This window comes from Silurus aristotelis (genome assembly GCF_946808225.1).
Source record: "Silurus aristotelis genome assembly, chromosome: 1".
Classification (NCBI taxonomy): Eukaryota; Metazoa; Chordata; class Actinopteri; order Siluriformes; family Siluridae; genus Silurus; species Silurus aristotelis.
The window spans coordinates 23,559,577-23,575,147 of NC_139574.1; the positions used below are offsets into that span (position 1 = coordinate 23,559,577).

Below are 15,571 nucleotides of genomic sequence, written 5' to 3' on the forward strand. Positions count from 1 at the left end.
AGGAGAGATGGCAGTGGAGTTTTTAACCAGATTGTTTAACAGGATTCTGGAAGGGGAGAGGATGCCTGAGGAATGGAGAAGGAGTGTGCTGGTACCGATCTTTAAGCATAAGGGAGATGTGCAGACCTGCAGTAACTACAGGGGAATTAAGTTGATCAGTCACACCATAAAGTTATGGGAAAGAGTAGTGGAAGCCAGGCTGAGAGAAGAGGTGACCATCTGTGAGCAACAGTATGGTTTCATGCCGAGGAAGAGCACAACAGATGCCTTATTTGCTTTGAGGATGTTGATGGAGAAGTATAGAGAAGGACAGAAGGAGCTGCATTGTGTATTTGTGGATTTAGAGAAAGCGTACGACAGGGTGCCGAGAGAGGAGTTGTGGTATTGTATGAGGAAGTCAGGTGTGTCAGAGAAGTATGTGAGGGTGGTGCAGGACATGTATGAGGACAGTGTGACGGCAGTGAAGTGTGCAGTAGGTACGACAGACTGGTTCAGGGTGAAGGTTGGACTGCATCAAGGATCGGCCCTGAGCCCTTTCCTGTTTGCAGTGGTGATGGACAGGTTGACGGACGAGGTCAGACAGGAGTCTCCCTGGACTATGATGTTTGCAGATGATATTGTGATTTGTGGTGAGAGTAGAGAGCAGGTTGAGAAGAGCCTGGAGAGGTGGAGATATGCGCTTGAGAGAAGGGGAATGAAAGTCAGTAGGAGTAAGACAGAGTACATGTGTGTGAATGAGAGGGAGGGCAGTGGAGTGATGCGGTTGCAGGGAGAAGAGGTGGAGAAGGTGGAGGAGTTCAGGTACCTGGGGTCAACAGTGCAAAGTAATGGAGAGTGTGTTAGAGAAGTAAAGAAAAGAGTGCAGGCAGGGTGGAGTGGGTGGAAAAGAGTGACAGGAGTGATTTGTGATAGTAGGGTATCTGCAAGAATAAAAGGGAAAGTTTATAGGACTGTGGTGAGACCTGCGATGTTGTATGGATTAGAGACAGTGGCATTGAGTAAAAGACAGGAAGTGGAGCTGGAGGTAGCAGAGCTGAAGATGTTAAGGTTTTCGTTGGGAGTGACGAGGATGGACAAGATTAGAAATGAGTTTATTAGAGGGACAGCACATGTAGGATGTTTTGGTGACAAGGTGAGGGAGGCGAGATTGAGATGGTTTGGACATGTGCAGAGAAGGGACATGAATTATATTGGTAGAAAAATGCTGAAGATGGAGCCACCAGGTAGGAGGAAAAGAGGAAGGCCAAGGAGGAGGTTCATGGATGTGGTGAGGGAAGACATGCAGGTAGTTGGTGTGAAAGAGGCAGATGTAGAGGACAGGGTGGTATGGAGACGGATGATCCGCTGTGGCGACCCCTAATGGGAGCAGCCGAAAGAAGAAGAAGAAGAAACTTTATCTCCTTTCTGAAATTCAAGATTAGCATTCAATTATTGATAAAAGTCACAAACAATTTTAAAATTGTATTACAGATTATATTAATATGCACATAAGAATGATAGATTAAATCAAAATAAACATAAAAAGGTTCAACGATGAGATTCCACCATTAATCCAAAATGTTGCTGTGGCTTTTACTAGGCACTCAAATGGGTTAACTTAAATTTATGTAATGTTATCAGTAATGTTATGTTTTTAAGATTGTAAAACTAAAACATTGTAATTTTAACTATTATTCACAACATTCCTCACCAATCTGGGTATCTGTTAGCATTAGTTTTTTGCATTAAAATATAGTAAAAAAATCTAGGAATTTAATATCTTTAAAAAACAATATTTACAATATTCCACTCCACTATCCAGCAATTTTGTAACTTTAACATATGTCATATATCTAATTAATAATGAAAAAAAAGACTGACCATGTTAAGTATGACAAAATCTATAATCCATTCATGTAAGTACATCAGGTAGCTTTATTTACTTTATACAGATGAGAAAGTGAATGGTAAATCTGCTGCTATCTTAAATAAAATTGGTATAAACTATAGGGATTTAAAATGAAAGTGTGTTAAAAATTATAAAAATAACTTGGCGTATACAGGACAATTATACAAAATAGCTTCATTTTTAAATGGTTTAGTGTATTCATTGACTCAAACATTCAAGTTATCAAGGTTACACATACAACAAAAAATACTGAGCAACCAAATACATTGAATAAGTTGAATACATGTTAACTCCAGACAGTTTGTGTTTCATCTCTAAGTGACGTTAAAAAATAAGTTTATGTTTAATCAGACTAGAGGGCTAATGCTGTTGTCCTCCCTTTTGTGTATTGTTCCATCCAGAGTGCTGAAGTCAAAACAATATAAATCTAGACAAATCTGAACTACAAGGCACTTCTACAGATACAGTATCTCAGTTACACAATTTCAGCAAACACTAGATTCTCACTGGAGATTTTTCTTTTCTCACACAATCACTTGCAAGTGTACAAAATATTGAAGCTTTTATGCTGACATGGCTTGTATCAAATTTCACTGAGGTAAGAGAAATATGAAACTTCTCAAAATTATTATATGTGTACTTGGTCACTTGTGAAGAAAATGGAACACATATTGACCAAGATCCAGGAAAACTATTGCCATAATCTTATATTAAATCTTGTATTTAAGTTGTAACATTTAGGTCTATTTTGCAGGTATATTGTTTGATGATTCTAAATTTATAGAATATGAATGCTTTAATGCTTCTTACGTGTGGCTGTCATAAAAAATATTATTTTTTTTCAGTCAATAAATGTGAAATATATTGAGGGTCATAAATGAGAAAATATTACACAAATGGACTCTTGAGAGCTCCTTGGCCACCATTTACATATTTATGTTGCTGCAGTGAACTGATTGATAGGAAGCTAGAATCAGGGAGATTCACTTATACAGTGTTTTTGTATGCAAATGTAAAAATGCAAATGTCTGGGTGTAAAAAATCCTTTTAAAAATCTTCTGGAATTTTTTTTTAGCTAAGATATTATTTGGTTATCTACCACACCTGATCTGAGAGCAAGCTAATGAACAGGATTGATAAAGCAGGGAAAGATCCACAGTAGGCTATTTGTTAAATTCTTCATAATTTCCTGACCAATTATTGTTTGTTTAAAAGCTTAATATTTTGCCCTTTAGGGCTTGGCCCATATTTGTGCACTATTCACCAATAGCACCTTGATGAGCCAGCTACAGCAAAGCCATTGGCACTAAAACAGGGACAGGAGGGATTACACCCTGCGCACAAACTCCGCAAACACACACTGCATATGCCAGATAAGGACCGTAATAACCTACTGCAAATCCTTGTTGAGGTGTGACATTCTTCAACACACTGACTATTCAGACTATTCCTTTAAAAGCAGAGCAATTCAAGTGTGCTAGGAATCTGTCTTAACTGTGCCAGTTTAAGCTGAAACAGACTCTCTAAAGTCTTTTGGCCTAGGGAAATATTGATTTAAAAAAAAGGATAAAGGATACAAAAACCTCCAACATCGTTCGGCTAATGCAGGAGTAAGTACAAGTAAGTGCCTTGTTGGTGATTCAGAAAGTTGTATGCAGAATGCAGTATGCAGTAATGGCATGATGAATAACACTTGAACCATGGTGAACCATCAATAAAAGTCATAAATCTGGGGCTTTCCATGTGTTGTTTATCTAAGAGTCATTGTTAAAACTTAATGCCACATAGTTTCATTCTACAACTTTTTTAAATGATGTGTACCTGCCATTTCTTAAACAATGAAACATTACACTGAAGTGCCTTTAATGCTGTACAAAAAAGGAGGAGGATACATTGGCAAGGACGTGGATGAGTGAACATACAAACAAGTCATCTGAGTGTGTATTGTATCTACCAATCTTCCCTAAAGACTTGAATGGCAGTTTATTTAATATTATCTAGTACGCTGTGTCCTCGGACCTAAATTTTATTTTACTAAGTGCTTTTTTCCCTTTGTGATTGTAATGGTAAGTGTTTTTAACATGCTTAAACTGAGTGAGACAGAGTAAACCTATTAGTATTGATTCAGACAAAAAAATGATATTAACTTTATGTTCTTTGGACCCAATGTATTCATTTTACACCTTTGCTTTTATATATAGACATATCTTTCAGGTACATTGGAAGCAGTTTGTTAGTTTAGATTCAAATGCTTAGAAAATAGAAATTGGTGTGTATACATTTAACAGTATTCTGAACATTTTTCTTAGTTCTAAATTTTACTAAGTTAACATGTTCTGACAGTTCTGTCTTCTGTACTTGCTATGCAGTCAGCCTTGAAGGATGTTTAATTTGGCAATAAAAGAAATTATAATATATGTGTGTATTAGAAAAGCTCAAGAACATGTCGCTGTTTTTTTCTTAGCCTTAAAGTCATAATGGTATAAAAATCTGAGAGACAGATTTCTGGACAAAGACAAAGTGATAGAATAAGACTGATCCTACCTATATACATTGCAGACCAAGTAACTAAATCGTTTTTGAAAAAAGTATAACAAAAGATACTATAGATGCCATACGTCTATTGAAATCCAAGCTATAGCTTTATTATTACTTAATTTAATGAATTAACTTAAATTGTAATTACTTTTTTTTACTCTTTAATACAGTTTAAAGGTAATGTCTTCAGGGATTTAGTTGTATTTCTTCAAATATCATATATATAATTTCAAAATATCAAGTGTTAGCATTTAGACATTTTATAAAATGCGGTCATTTTCACATTAATTTGACAAATCTTTACACAGCTATTTAAGTTAAGATTTGCAATAAATTTAAGGTTTTACATTTTTGTCCATATTTGTACACCATAGCCATTGTTATTCTATTCTAAATATATATATATATATATATATATATATATATATATATATATATATATATATATATATATATATATATATATATATTTAGAATAGAATAACATAATATATATATAAGAAATGCTATATAGTTTTAGTTGTTTAGAAATGTGCAATCAAAACCATGCTTACGTGTTTCATAATGTTATAAAAAATGTTTTTTTAAAGGTTAACACCATATTAATAAAGCTGCATGTTATTTCTTTACACAGATACAAATGGCAGATGTGAAATTATTTACTTTGTTCAGGCTTGTGTTTGGATTCCAAGTGTCACTCTTCATCTTACCCTTTCAAGCTGAACAATCCTGTCTGATATCTGCTGACCAACGCACCGCAGACTGCCGGGGTCAGCGACTGGAGCAAGTGCCTGTGGCAGAACTGCCTTCTTCCATAGAAATGCTAGATCTTTCCTATAACATTCTACAGGTTATCAAAAATGAGGATTTCGTTGAACTGCCTCTTCTCAACATTCTCTGGCTTCAGTTCAACAATATATCTTTTATTGAGGATGAGGCATTTAACCAAAATCTAATACTGGAGGAAGTAAATATGTTCAACAACTCACTGACTTATATTCCATCAAAAGCCCTTGCACCACTCAGCCAGCTTGGAACTTTAGAGATGGCAAATAATCTGTACACTGAGACAACTCTGGATGATGCGTTTTTGAATTTCAAGCATTTAAAACAATTGTCCTTGGGTGGTCCTTTCCTCGACACTTTGAAAAAGGGTGATCTTGATGTTTTAACCAACATATCTCTTGAAAGGATTTCTATTACTACTAGTTCTAGCCTGAATGTTTATGATCCAGGGTTTCTCAAGAACGTACAAACTGCAAACTTGTGGCTGGATATAGCAATAGATAACAGAACAAACATACTTCCTTTGATCCTGAACGACCTTAAAAACAAAACATTTGAAACCATTAGTTTCCGGAATCTCTTTGAGTTTATGTATTATACTGACACAGAGGATATTTTCTATGGCTTACAGTCTATAAACTCTCAGCAGCTGATCTTTTACCGTGGGAAATTCAATGAGGAACTGCTAAGAATGGTCCTTTATCATTTAGAAAATAGTGAAATTAAAGCCTTAGAACTGTTCTTCATCGATTTTGCCCGGTCTCAAACATTTACGAATAGTGAGGAAAAAGCCAATGCGATAAATCTAACATTGGACATGTTGGTTTTGTCGTAAGTATTCCAGCTATCTGTTTATATTTCCAAGGATATCTAACGCTTCCTAATATCCCAAGATCATATTCAATTTGTCAAAATGAACAGTTCCCCTAATTGTTATGTTTTTTTTTACAGGGATATCAGCAACCCAGACATCCTAAGCTTTGACTGGAGTTTTACATGGTTAAACAAGATCCGTCACCTGCGCATTAACAATGTGAATTTTAACATTGTGCCCTGTGATGCATGGGCAGAGATGAGAGAAGTTGAAATACTTGATGTATCCAAAAACCGTCTTAAGGACAATTTTCTCTTTAACCAGCAATGTGACTACACAGATAAAATGTCAGTACTTCACACCTTTAATGTCAGCAATAACAGACTGACCAGCCTCAGCTCCTTTGCATCTCTTGCTGGCGAGTTCAGACATCTAGAGGTAATTGATATCAGTTACAACCTGTTGGGTTTTAAAGGGAACAGCCCCTGCTCTTGGAGACATAATATTACCACAGTCATCGCTAACCATAACAGTATGGTTATCAACAGTTTCAAATGTCTCCCAACTACTGTAACTTACCTTGATCTCTCCTACTGTAATATAGACCAGTTAGATGTAAACTACTTCAGGAAGGCCAGCAGTCTGAGGGAGGTCTACCTCAGTGGTAACAAAATTAAATTCATTCCCTCTGATTGGAAGAGCCCCAGTTTAAAGTCTCTGGCTTTGGATGGAAACTCTTTTGGGATAATTAGCATGAGGTCTTTCAAGGGAATGCCTAATCTGGAGGAACTCATGGCAGGTAACAACCCTTACCACTGTAACTGTGAGCTCCATGCTTTCATACAGGATACTGCAATCAAGGGCAATGTTAACATCACAGACTGGCCGGAAAACTACAAATGTTACCACCCAACAGACCTACTAAATACACTGGTATCTCATTACCTCCCTGCTGAAATAGTGTGTGATATGCGGCTGGTCATTGTTATCTCTGTGGTTACCACAGCAGGAGTTGTGCTAGCACTGATGCTGATATGTTATTTCTTTCATATACCATGGTATGCTAAAGCTACATACCAAATCCTTCGGGCCAAGTATAGGTCTCACAAAGAAGGACGAGCACTTTCTGTGGACTATACGTTTCATGCCTTCATTTCCTACTGCAACTCAGATGCAGACTGGGTAAGGGATGAGCTCTTACCATGTCTAGAGAACTCAAAGCCCCCTTACCGTCTTTGCATTCATGAAAGAGATTTTATGCCTGGAAAATGGATCATTGATAACATAATCGAGAACATTGAAAACAGTCGGAAGGTATGTAAAATAAATTACTTTCTTGTGTTGAAAGGCATACAAATGATTATAGACAAACAAATAATATATTTGTCTATATGCTCAAATTATGTGTTTGTCTTTATGTTCAAATAATGTTTGTTTAAAAATGTTGACAGATCACATGCTTGAGTGTACTTTTCACATTTTGCTAAATATTCTATCCTTCTGTTTCATTTTATAGGTTATCTTTGTCCTGTCACGGCACTTTGTGAACAGCGAGTGGTGCAACTATGAGTTCTACTTTGCCCAACAGCGAGCCATGGGCAAGACCTTCAGTGATGTCATCCTAGTGGTGAAGGAACCTATTGATCCAAAATCCTTGCCGAGCAAGTTCTGCAAACTCAAAAAGATGCTGAGCAACAAAACCTATTTAGAGTGGCCTGAACATGCCAAACATCAAGCCTTCTTCTGGGCACAGCTGAGAAGCGTCATGGGAAAGCCAACTGTTACACAGCATTTCTCAGCTTCGATGCACAGGTGTTCCAAACGAATGAACACAGTGTCTGTCATTGAGCTAACCCAGGAAAATCAAACTTGTTCAGATTCTGGGCTAAAGATCGATGAGGCATCAGAGATTAAACTTCAGATTGTAGAGAAAGCTTGAGGTCTTTCAAAGAAAAACCCAGAAGATCGCACCAGCTATCACTGATGTAGATAGCTTAAGCTTAATGGACATACAAGTAGTTTGTTGTGCTGAGTACATAGCACAATAAAGTGTATCTTGAGAACCGTTATTGTTAGTGCTTTACCACTGGATGATGCAGCACTGCTCAATACAGCACATTAACCATGATCCCACATGTTGTCATTTTTCCACTGCCAAGCAAGCTATGTCGCATCTAATTACCCTTGCTTTACCTTTTTTCTTGCCCACATAACATGCAAGCCAGGTTGGTAGATAAATAAACAGATAACATTTTGAAGGAAAAAACAACACAAAGTGCCTTAGTAAGATTTCATGCAACATCTAGTCATCAGAACAGCCTCAATGCTCCTTGGCATAGATTCTAAATGTCTTTGGAACAGTACTTGAAAGCCAAAGTTGTTTTTGTGCAGCAGATATTTTGTAACATTGGAGTGTGACACTTTGTTTATTTTCATTTGTTAACTGTTGACCATTGATTTTTCAAACTTAAAGTTCACTGCCTAAAACTGATTAACATATTAAAAAGTTTCTTCCTTTTTTTTTTTTTTTTTTTTTTTTTTTAAGTTTTTTACATTTTTTATGTGCAACTCAGTTTGACCTACTGTAAGTAGACATAAGAGGAAAGTGTGGTCAGCACATGGTCAACAATAGTAAAATAATTTGTGGCATTCAAGGGATGATTGGTATTAAAGGTCACAACATGTGTCAAGAAAACATTCCCTAAACTGTTACAGTAACAACACTAGCCTGTATTGTAACACAAATCAGGTTGGATCAATGGATGCTATTGGTGCCAAATTCTGACTGATTGTTTTGCTTAGTCAAAATTTAAATGTTTCTGAGCAAAGTTACAGTTTTTATTTTCAGTCTTCATCAGTCTAGTTTTGGTGCCCCTGCAGCCCTTAGCTTTATAATCCTGCTTTTGTTCTCACCACAATTGTACCGAGTTACTATAGACCTTCTGTTAGCTCAAACCAGTCCGACCACTCTCATCTTAACGTCCATCCACAGAACTGCCCCTAACTGGATGTTCTTTTTTTCCTCTATTGCACCATTGTGCATAAAAAAAAAGATCCTAAGAGCTAAGCAGCATTGGAAATATTGAAACCAAAAAAATGGTGGGGGCGATCCTGAAGGAGGAGTACAGAAAGAGTGTAGTGGAGGTGAAGAGAGTTTCTGATAGGATTATGAACATGAAGCTGGAAGTTAAATGGGTGATGATAAATATCATCAGTGCTTGGGTTGTGAGATGGAGCAAAAATCTGTTAGATGGAGTTAGATGGAGTGGTAGAAGGTGTACCTGGGAAGGAAGATTAGTGATTATGGAAGATTTCAATGGCCATGTAGGTGAAGGGAACAGAGGTGATAAGGAGGTGATGGGTAGGTATTCTCTCTTAAGGAGAGAAATTTGGAAGTGCAGATGGTGGTAGATTTTGCTGTCAGGGGACAGTGTAGCTAGACAGCATAGGATGGTGGTCTGTAGAATGGCTTTGGAAGTGAAGAAGAAGAGGAGAAGAGTGAGGACTGAAAGAATAATAAGATGGTGGAAACTTCTTGTACTCCTGCCTACTTTTCTCATCTCTCTGCCAATCGGCATTTGGAAGAAAGTGAATAGGATTAGTTAGGAGGAAGTGAGAGCAGTGATTAAGAGGATAAAAAGTGAAAAGTCGGTAGGACCAGATGACATACCAGTAGAAGTATGGAGATGTTTAGGTGCGATGGCAGTGGAGTTTTTAACAAGATTGAGGAGTTATGGTATTGTATGAGGAAGTCAGTGTGTCAGAGAAGTATGTGAGGGTGGTGCAGGACATGTATGAGGACAGTGTGACAGCAGTGAAGTGTGCAGTAGGAACGACAGACTGGTTCAAGGTGAAGGTTGGACTGCATCAAGGATTGGCTCTGAGCCCTTTCCTGTTTTGCAGTGGTGATGGACAGGTTGATGGACGAGGTCAAACAGGAGTCTCCGTGGACTAAAATTTTTGTGGATGATATTGTTATTTGTGGTAAGAGTATGGAGCAGGTTGAGAAGAGCCTGAAGAGGTGGAGGTTTGTGCTGGAGAAAAGAGGAATAAAAGTCAGTAGGAGTAAGACAGAGTACTTATGAATGAGAGGGATGAGAGGAATGAGAGGATGAGAGGGAGGGCAGTGGAGTGGTGTGGTTGCAGGGAGAAGAGGTGGTGAATGTGGAGGAATTCAGGTACCTGGGGTCAACAGTGCAAAGTAATGGAGAGTGTGTTAGAGAAGTGAAGAAAGAGTGCAGGCAGGGTTGAGTGGGTGGAGAAGAGTGGCAGGAGTGATTTGTGATATAAGGGTATCTGCAAGAGTGAAAGGGAAAGTTTATAGGGCTGTGGTGAGACCTGCGATGCTGTATGGTTTAGAGACAGTGGCATTGAGTAAAAGACTGGAGCTGGAGCAGGAGGTAGCAGAGCTGAAGATGTTGAGATTTTCATTTGTGACGAGTGATGGACAGGATTAGAAATGAGTTAATTAGACGGACAGCGAATGTAGGACGTTTTGGGGACAAAGTGAGAAGGTTTGGACAGGAGGGACATAGGGTATATCGGTGGGAGAAGTCTGAGGATGGAGCCGCTAGGAAGGAGGAAAAGAGGAAGGCCAAAGAGGAGGTTCATGGATGTGGTAAAGTAAGAGATGCAGGTAGTCGGTTTGAAAGATGCAGATGTAGAGGACAAAGTAGTGTGGAGACGGATGAACCGTTGTGGGAGCAGCTGAAAAAGAAGAAGAAGAAGACTGCTGCCACACAATTACAGTGCCTGTCAAAAGTTTGGAAACCCCTAGTCTTTCATTATTTTTGAAAGGAATAAATGTTCCTTTTAATTAAATCTAATAAACTGGGAAACTGAAGATCTACTATTTCTTTCATGTGAAATAAGTCTCCAACCTTCTCTGCTACAATACAACCACAAACCATTAAGCTTCCACCACCATATATGACTGTAAGTGTGAGGCAGTCTGGTAACATCTTTCCTGTTCTATTTCTTACAATACATAGGTTCTTCTATTAGAGCCTAAAAAGTCATAGTTGGACTAATCGATCCACAGAACTAATTTCAGTCATATGCTGTACAATTCTTGCAAGTTTTTGCCTTTTACCTAGTTTGTTGCATGTAAAAAAATGAACATGAATGTGTCACAAAAACGTTTGAAAGGCAGTGTAGTTGATTGGATAATTGCATGAATGTGTGGTATACAGGTGATTGATATGAAGTAGTCTGTGATTATATATGTAAAATGTGTTTTATTATACCTGCACTTAAAATTCTCTGTATTCTCACTAAAGATTAAAGTATTGACATGCTTTGCTGGATTTTGATGTGTGCAAAGTCACTGATCAAAAGTTAGATTTTGAACACACTGCTATTAAAACAAAACCATTGTATTTTGCTAAATGTTTAGACTTTTAGAAAAAACATGCAACAGTGACACACATTTTAATTAATAAAAAAAAATTAATTAATGTTGTTGTTGTTGTTAATAATAATAATAATAATAATAATAATAATAATAATAATAATAATAATAATAACAATATTATTGTTGTTGTTGTTATTATTATTATTATTATTAATATTATTATTAATATATTACTTTACTACATGTGCCAGTTACCAATAACTTTTTCTACATTTACATGTAACTTTATTTAATGGAAAAGGGAAACAAACTTAGGATATGGATTAGCCATGCTTCCCAGTAGAAAAGTGTGATATGTTTGATGTACTGAGAAAAATTAAGCCATGGAATTAGTCTATTGCAATATAGCTTTTACTATATGAGAGCCAGTTTAATGACTTAATGCCTAATTATGATCAACGTCTGTGAGAACGATTATATAACTGCCATGGACATTTAATATAATTCACAATTCATAATTAAATTAATTCGAATTGCTAAATTAATTTGGGTGCAAGTCAAAATAAGAAATTAAAAACTTGCAGTACCACCTTGACTCACTGGGTGGCCCCAGCCCACAGGTATTACCATTATTAATCAAGTCGTGTTTAATCTCTAAATTAATGCAGAACTAGATAGATAGATAGATAGATAGATAGATAGATAGAGAGAGAGAGAGAGAGAGAGAGAGAGAGAGAGAGAGAGCGAGAGAGCGAGAGAGAGATACAATAAAAAGAAAATGCATCATAAATATACAAGTATAAGTATTTCAGATTTATATTTTATTGATTTTAACAAAAATTGTCCTCATCAGTATGTATGGAAAGTATGAAAATAAATCATACATAGCACAATACACAGAAATATTAAAAGTAAAATATTTAGCAAACTATGGTAATTTTCTCAACTTATTTTTATTATAGATTATAAGAGTGAAAAGGGCAAAATCAGATCATTTGAGAGTTGAGGTAAATGGTGGAAAATATGCATTTTTAACTAAAATAACATATTCTCTTTGTGTGGAGGGACTTAAAAGAAAAAAGAGACAAACCTGCGATAACAGTGACTGAGAGTCAAGCAACATGTTAGTCATGACATGCTGTCAGCTGCCAGGCTCAGATACAATAATTGCAAGGGCACCTGAATCTGTGGGATGGAGAAGGTCATTAACAACTCAAGTGCAGCCTGAGTGCTGAGATAGGCACAAACCAGATTAAAAGTTCATAATGATTATTGCAAACTTGGTGGACTTGCAACTGGGAAGCAATAACTCTTCTCATGACCTTACTACTGTGCAAAAGGGAGATTAGTGATGGGTTTGTAGTCATTTAAAAGAGTGAATTTAGTTCTGTATTTTAAAGAATAGGAGGATCTATGGCCTTGTTTAGTTCTAACAGTGGCAGAACCAATGGAACAGTTAATAATGGAGGAAATAAAAGCAGTGTAAACATTTTAAGTGTGTGGTGGGGACAAGCTCTAAATGACAAAATGATGAGCTGCATCTCATAATTGTCCCAATAACAAAGGACAGGTTGATAAGAGTTAAACTTGCTTCAAAGTGGACAGGAGATTTTTTTTATTTTAGTCAAGTCAAGAAGATTCTATTACGAATCGGAACGATGTTGCTTTTCAAGATTTTCAAAGTGCATGTGAGCAACATTTAGTACAAAACAACACAAGACATAAGACGGCAGACACAGTGACCCTTCAGCACCAACCAGTACAGTAGATTTGTGATCTACTGCAAATGATTATTGCCTAATGATGCAAATGCACCATCAAGGGCAGTGCTATAAATAAGATGCAAATTTTATGCTCTAGAGCAAAACCAAAAAACCTGTTTGTCTGTAAAAACATATTTATAAATAGCTTTCATGGAGTGAACTATTGGGTACAATTGAGATACGGGTACTAGTCTATTTTTATAGGAGCCTGTTTATATGAGAGAAATGACATGGGCGCAGTTTGAGAGTATACCATATCAGAGGGAAAGGAAAGCACAATAGAGTCTAGGACAGAAGAAGCATAAATAGAACAAATACATTCACTTCAACATCTTGTCTGATTAAACCAATTCCTGGCCCCTGTTCATTTTATAGATTATTTTACCCACTCTTCGAATTACACTTTATTTTGTTTAAAATCTATATTTAACTGACCTGGCTATGTGGAGTTGTTCATCTTTGCCATGGTTTTGTCAACACACACGTGTTACTGTATGTGTGCTAGAATTTAGTGGCAGTCTTCTTGGGTATATATAACTATAAAAATAAAAAATCTAACTTTTTCGCCTTATTGATGATAAAAAATATTGTGTTAATTTAATTATACAATGTATTAATGTTCTCCCTCGTTCGGGCGATTGAATAGGCGCCTATAGGGGGCGAGGCGTGACCTGGGGTCTGACACTGCTAATTAGAGCACACAGCTGCACTGCTGCCATTTAATGCGTGACATGTAGAAAGGAAAGTCAGTGAATCACCTCGGGTATCAGACACTGCATTCACTTTCTCGGTAAGATAATGCATTTCTTCTTTATGGTTAATTCCTTGAAAGGGCAACCAGAAATAAACTTTAGTTATTAGACAAACGTTTTCATTGAGAGAAGCTAAAATTGCACTTGAGTACTTAAATATATCTTTTCTTATTTCAGGGCTTGAGCCTTAAAGGGTAGGCCTACCTTTTACTATTTATATTGAATGTATCTGGAAATGTATATATGGTATACTTAACTTTAGTTGAATAATTGGACTAGAATTATAGTAAAGCTTTAAAGTCCAGTGCATGCACAATTCTGGGTAATAGATGTTTAATGTAGGTACAAATGTCTATCCCATTAACAAAAATTGGGTTATATTTAACATTTTCATAGGATTTATGCTGTTATAAGTTTCATTTAATTATATTCACATGAATGCAGGTTGCAAATCAATATGAAGAATATAAATAAATACAAATATAGAATTCTTATATATAAATAAATGCACACCCTTGGTTTATGATTTATTATTGAGAAGGGTTTTTTTTTCCCCCTCAAATTATGTATTTGAATAATTCTCTTAACTTTATTTCACTTGTGCAATTTTAATGTTTTCTAGAAGTGCATTTAAGAACATTTTACTTAATTTAGATGGTCATTCTCAACCTGTAAAACTGCAACAAAAGACTAGTTAAATATTTGATGCATGCCAGTCCTCCTATTCCCTCCTAACATCATCAGTCTACTGGGGCCAAACAACTTGTTACCCTGAGACACCGGATCCTCCATAGCGGTGAGAAATTGGTCAGTGGATCGGAGTTGTTAAGGGGTCAGCGGGTGTTTATAATGGGAAGAAAAGGAGAGAACGTAATAGAGGAACAACATATCCTATTCTCAAAGGAATTGCATTACAGGAGAATTATTTTAAAAAGAATTACAAATGTTAGTTTACTTTGCCTTGAGTGTTGGTTACAAATGGGTGGTGTGTCTTCATTTAATGAGTGCTTGATTGGACCTTTTGTGTTTTGCCTAGGAAATCACTGTTGAGGAAAATGGTTTCTCAGTTGGAAAATGCAATGGACAGCCTTATCAAAGTGTTCCACACATATTCTTCCAAGGAAGGGGACAAATACAAGCTGAGTAAAGCTGAGATGAAGAGTCTTCTACAAGGAGAACTAAGTGACTTCTTAGCTGTAAACTCATTTTCTATTTTGCTATATTAAACATTTAGCTAAAGTTTGTTCTAAACAAAATTCAGAGACTACTGCATTCTCATTTCCAGGCTAGTAAAGATCCACTGGTTGTGGAGAAGATAATGTCTGATCTGGATGAGAATCAAGATGGGGAAGTGGACTTTCAAGAATTTGTAGTTCTGGTGGCAGCACTTACTGTGGCTTGTAATGATTTTTTCATTGAGTCTATGAAAGACTGATGCCTGTTTAGGTTATCTGGACTTTGTCTTCTACTTTAATAAAATGCATTGCAGTGACCATGTGATCATTCTTTAAGTTAAGAAGCTGTTATTGTCATTTTAACCATATATAGCTGATTGAAATTCTAGTTGATTGACTTCAAGTTCAGGTATGTTTTGAAGGCAGCTAACTCCTTTCAAACTAACCTGTTCTGAATTAGTGCTTTTTGTCATTTAATTTTTTAAATACTTTTTATAAGTAG

The 15,571-nt window shown here is 36.5% G+C and overlaps 2 protein-coding genes across 5 annotated transcripts; both read left to right on the plus strand.

Annotated features, from left to right (window-relative positions):
* Window positions 1–3,242: 3,242 nt before the first annotated feature.
* On the plus strand, window positions 3,243–8,568 carry tlr18 (toll-like receptor 18). Of its 3 annotated transcripts, none has more exons than XM_083526821.1 (4): window positions 3,243–3,508; window positions 5,061–6,043; window positions 6,164–7,340; window positions 7,543–8,568. In XM_083526821.1, exons 2-4 carry the CDS (start codon window positions 5,067–5,069, stop codon window positions 7,963–7,965), a joined length of 2,577 nt encoding a protein of 858 aa, XP_083382947.1. In that variant the 5' UTR covers window positions 3,243–3,508; window positions 5,061–5,066; the 3' UTR covers window positions 7,966–8,568. The 3 variants fall into 3 exon arrangements, with proteins under 3 accessions (XP_083382947.1, XP_083382948.1, XP_083382946.1); XM_083526822.1 differs by having other exon boundaries at window positions 3,243–3,498; XM_083526820.1 differs by lacking the exon at window positions 3,243–3,508 and adding an exon at window positions 3,770–3,954.
* A 5,235-nt stretch (window positions 8,569–13,803) lies between these two features.
* Window positions 13,804–15,386, plus strand: s100a1 (S100 calcium binding protein A1). Of its 2 annotated transcripts, XM_083553131.1 has the most exons (4): window positions 13,804–13,932; window positions 14,072–14,088; window positions 14,931–15,090; window positions 15,180–15,386. In XM_083553131.1, exons 3-4 carry the CDS (start codon window positions 14,950–14,952, stop codon window positions 15,327–15,329), a joined length of 291 nt encoding a protein of 96 aa, XP_083409257.1. In that variant the 5' UTR covers window positions 13,804–13,932; window positions 14,072–14,088; window positions 14,931–14,949; the 3' UTR covers window positions 15,330–15,386. The 2 variants fall into 2 exon arrangements, with proteins under 2 accessions (XP_083409257.1, XP_083409258.1); XM_083553132.1 differs by lacking the exon at window positions 14,072–14,088 and having other exon boundaries at window positions 13,810–13,932.
* The last annotated feature ends 185 nt before the right edge of the window (window positions 15,387–15,571 follow it).